The sequence below is a fragment of the Vigna radiata genome, chromosome 4 (assembly GCF_000741045.1).
Source record: "Vigna radiata var. radiata cultivar VC1973A chromosome 4, Vradiata_ver6, whole genome shotgun sequence".
In the NCBI taxonomy this organism is placed as follows: Eukaryota; Viridiplantae; Streptophyta; class Magnoliopsida; order Fabales; family Fabaceae; genus Vigna; species Vigna radiata.
This window is the reverse complement of record NC_028354.1, coordinates 7,570,222-7,572,849: the sequence shown is the minus strand read 5'-3', so window position 1 is coordinate 7,572,849 and position 2,628 is coordinate 7,570,222. Positions and strand designations below refer to the sequence as shown.

Below are 2,628 nucleotides of genomic sequence, written 5' to 3'. Positions count from 1 at the left end.
CATTTCATTGTTGGAGAAGACGAGGTCAATCTAGGCTACTGGTGACGCCAATAGAGGTAAGGTATGTCGTTTTCGTTGTCCTTTACCTTTTTCGAGCATGTGCGATATTTGGGGTTTTCTGTGTTTGTAAGTCGTGTTCATGATTTGTGGTCCCATTTTGCATGTTGGGTGGTTATATTGTAGTTTAGAGTGTGTGGTCCCATTTTGCATGTTTGAATTCTTTATTCGGTGTAGTGGTTCCTTGCCTTTTAATGATGGGTTAGTGGGATATAGGTTTGTTCCATGTCCCCCTGTCGGTGTCGGTGTTAGTGTATATGTAGTGAGTGAGTGAGTGCCCCACTTAGCTATCTCTGAAATACATATAATATTTGTCTCCCCCAATGTACATGTTATAAAAGAAAGTTTCATAATGGATGAGGAACGAATTAAGATTGTGGTCCACCATAGTGGAAAATTTTTTACTGATGATAATGGTGTGTTTAAATTTGATGGAGAGATAGCAAAATGGAGTTGTGATGCAGACTTGTTGAGCTATTTTGGCATAGTTGCCTCAGTCAAAGAATTAGGTCATATGGACATCAAAGAATTATGGTATGGTTTAGGAGGTCAGTCTGTGCACCCCGATAGGTTAGAGTTATTAACTGATGACAAGGGTGCCATGCTTATGTTGACCATTGCTAGGTTAAATGACGAAGTCCATTTGTATGTGGTTCATAATATGGTGGAACCACAAATAATAGAATTCATTGATTGGGTTGGTGGTGAAGAGGGTTATGGTGTGGATGTTGAGGTGCATACTGAAGGTGATGGCCAAGAGGGTGGTGAGGTCCAGGTTGAGGGTGTTGAGGTCCAAGTTGAGGGTGGTGAGGTCCAGGATGAGGTCTAGGTTGAGGATGCTGATGTGGATGAGGTTCAGGATGGTGAGGTCCAGGGTGAGGTCCAGGTTGAGGTCCAAGGTGAGCTCCATCATGTACAAGAACCAGAGGTGCATGAGGTTGATGATTTTGAGGTAGAAGATTTAGGAGAGGATGATGATGTAGAGGACATTGAGGGTGAGGAGTTACATGAAAATGAGAGTGAGGTAGAAAGTGAGGAGGAGGATCTACATGATGTTAGCGTGTAGTGTGACATTGGGTGCTATAAAGGAAATGTTAGAGAAGAACATTCCAGTCGAGTGCTTGATTCTTTTGAATCTTCTGACATTGAGAACAATATGGATGGTGTACGTGGGTTGTCTGACAATGAGTGGCTGTCAGAGGAGCTGATCAGTGATATAGAGGACAGTGAGGGTGAGGAGGATGGTGGGTCCAGTAAGAGTAAGACAACCTTTCCAACTTTTAGTATGCCAAGAAGTATGGATGGTTATAAATGGGAGGTAGGAACCTTTTTCGCTGAGAAAAAGGAATTCATGGATGGTATTCAGACTTATGCACTTAGTAATGGAAGAAACATGAAATTTATAAAGAATGACAAGAAAAGGATTATTGTGAAGTGCTTGGGTGGAAAAGGAAAATGTAATTGGTATGCTTATTGTGCTTTTAGGATTGATGTCAGACCAACAAAAGGTCAGTGAATGATCAATTTCTTGTACATTTAAATTAATATCTTCATTACACAATATGTAACTCAATATTTTGAACATGGCAGGGTCTTTTGGCAGCTTTTCAAGATCTTCTACTAGGGGTTGAGCAAAGGTTTTGTGTTAGGCATCTCTATTCAAATTTTAGAAAAACATTTCCAGGAAAAGACCTTAAACGTCTCATGTGGAGGGCAGCAATAGCCACACATCCACAACAATGGGAAGCTGAGATGAGGAATATTAAAGCCATCAATGATAAGGCTTTTAAATACTTGCTTTCAATTCCACCTAGGTATGTTTCTGAATTGTTAATTTTATTTGTTATAGTCATAGTTCAATTTTGTATACTTCAAAACTTTAATTTTTTGTATTTCTTAATTTTACGACAGGTATTGGTCACGATCTAGATTCACCCCTAGATCACAATGTGACACTCTTGTCAACAACATGTCTGAAGCCTTTAATAGTAGGTCTAAGCCTATTATTAGCATGTTTGAAGACATTAGGGTATACATTATGAAGAGATGAGCTGCCAACAAGACAAAGATGACACAGTATCATGCTTCAGTCTGCCCTAAGGTTTGGAATAGATTTCAGAAAGAGTCTTCCTTAGGAAGATATTGGTTACCAAGGTTAGTTTTATAAACTGTCTCACTACATAATATTAGCCATTTATCTTGATTTGTTCTAAGTTCTTTGATGTAAATTATGTGTTACATACAGGTGGTCAAGAGAGAAATTATTTGAAGTCATGCATATTTCAGAATTTGGCCACCAATTCGTTGTCAATGTGGACACCATGGACTGCACATGTAGAAAATGGGCAATTACTGGCATTCCTTGTGCGCATGCCATAACATTAATGAAATTTCTGAACATCAATGCAGAAGATTACATAACCCACTGGTTTAGAAAATCCACTTATGAAGAGACTTACAACAACATAATTTACCCTATCAATGGTCAACATATCTGGGAGGTTACACCTTATTCAGATATATTACCTCCAAAGAAGAAGACAATGCCAGGAAGGCCCAAAAAGAAACGAA

The 2,628-nt window shown here is 39.0% G+C and overlaps 1 protein-coding gene across 1 annotated transcript; it reads left to right on the top strand.

Annotated features, from left to right (window-relative positions):
• Positions 1-696: 696 nt before the first annotated feature.
• On the top strand, positions 697-1,468 carry LOC106758306 (DNA-directed RNA polymerase subunit delta-like). The gene is made up of 2 exons (XM_022779517.1): positions 697-832; positions 887-1,468. The coding sequence occupies exons 1-2, from the start codon at positions 719-721 to the stop codon at positions 1,121-1,123; spliced, it is 351 nt and encodes a 116-aa protein (XP_022635238.1). The 5' UTR covers positions 697-718; the 3' UTR covers positions 1,124-1,468.
• The last annotated feature ends 1,160 nt before the right edge of the window (positions 1,469-2,628 follow it).

Coding starts and splice junctions, on each gene's coding strand:
- LOC106758306 (XM_022779517.1), top strand. CDS start 719: ATGGTGGAACCACAAATAATAGAATTCATTGATTGGGTTGGTGGTGAA. Junction 833..886: donor AAGAGGGTGGTGAGGTCCAG/GTTGAGGGTGTT, acceptor GATGAGGTCTAG/GTTGAGGATGCTGATGTGGA.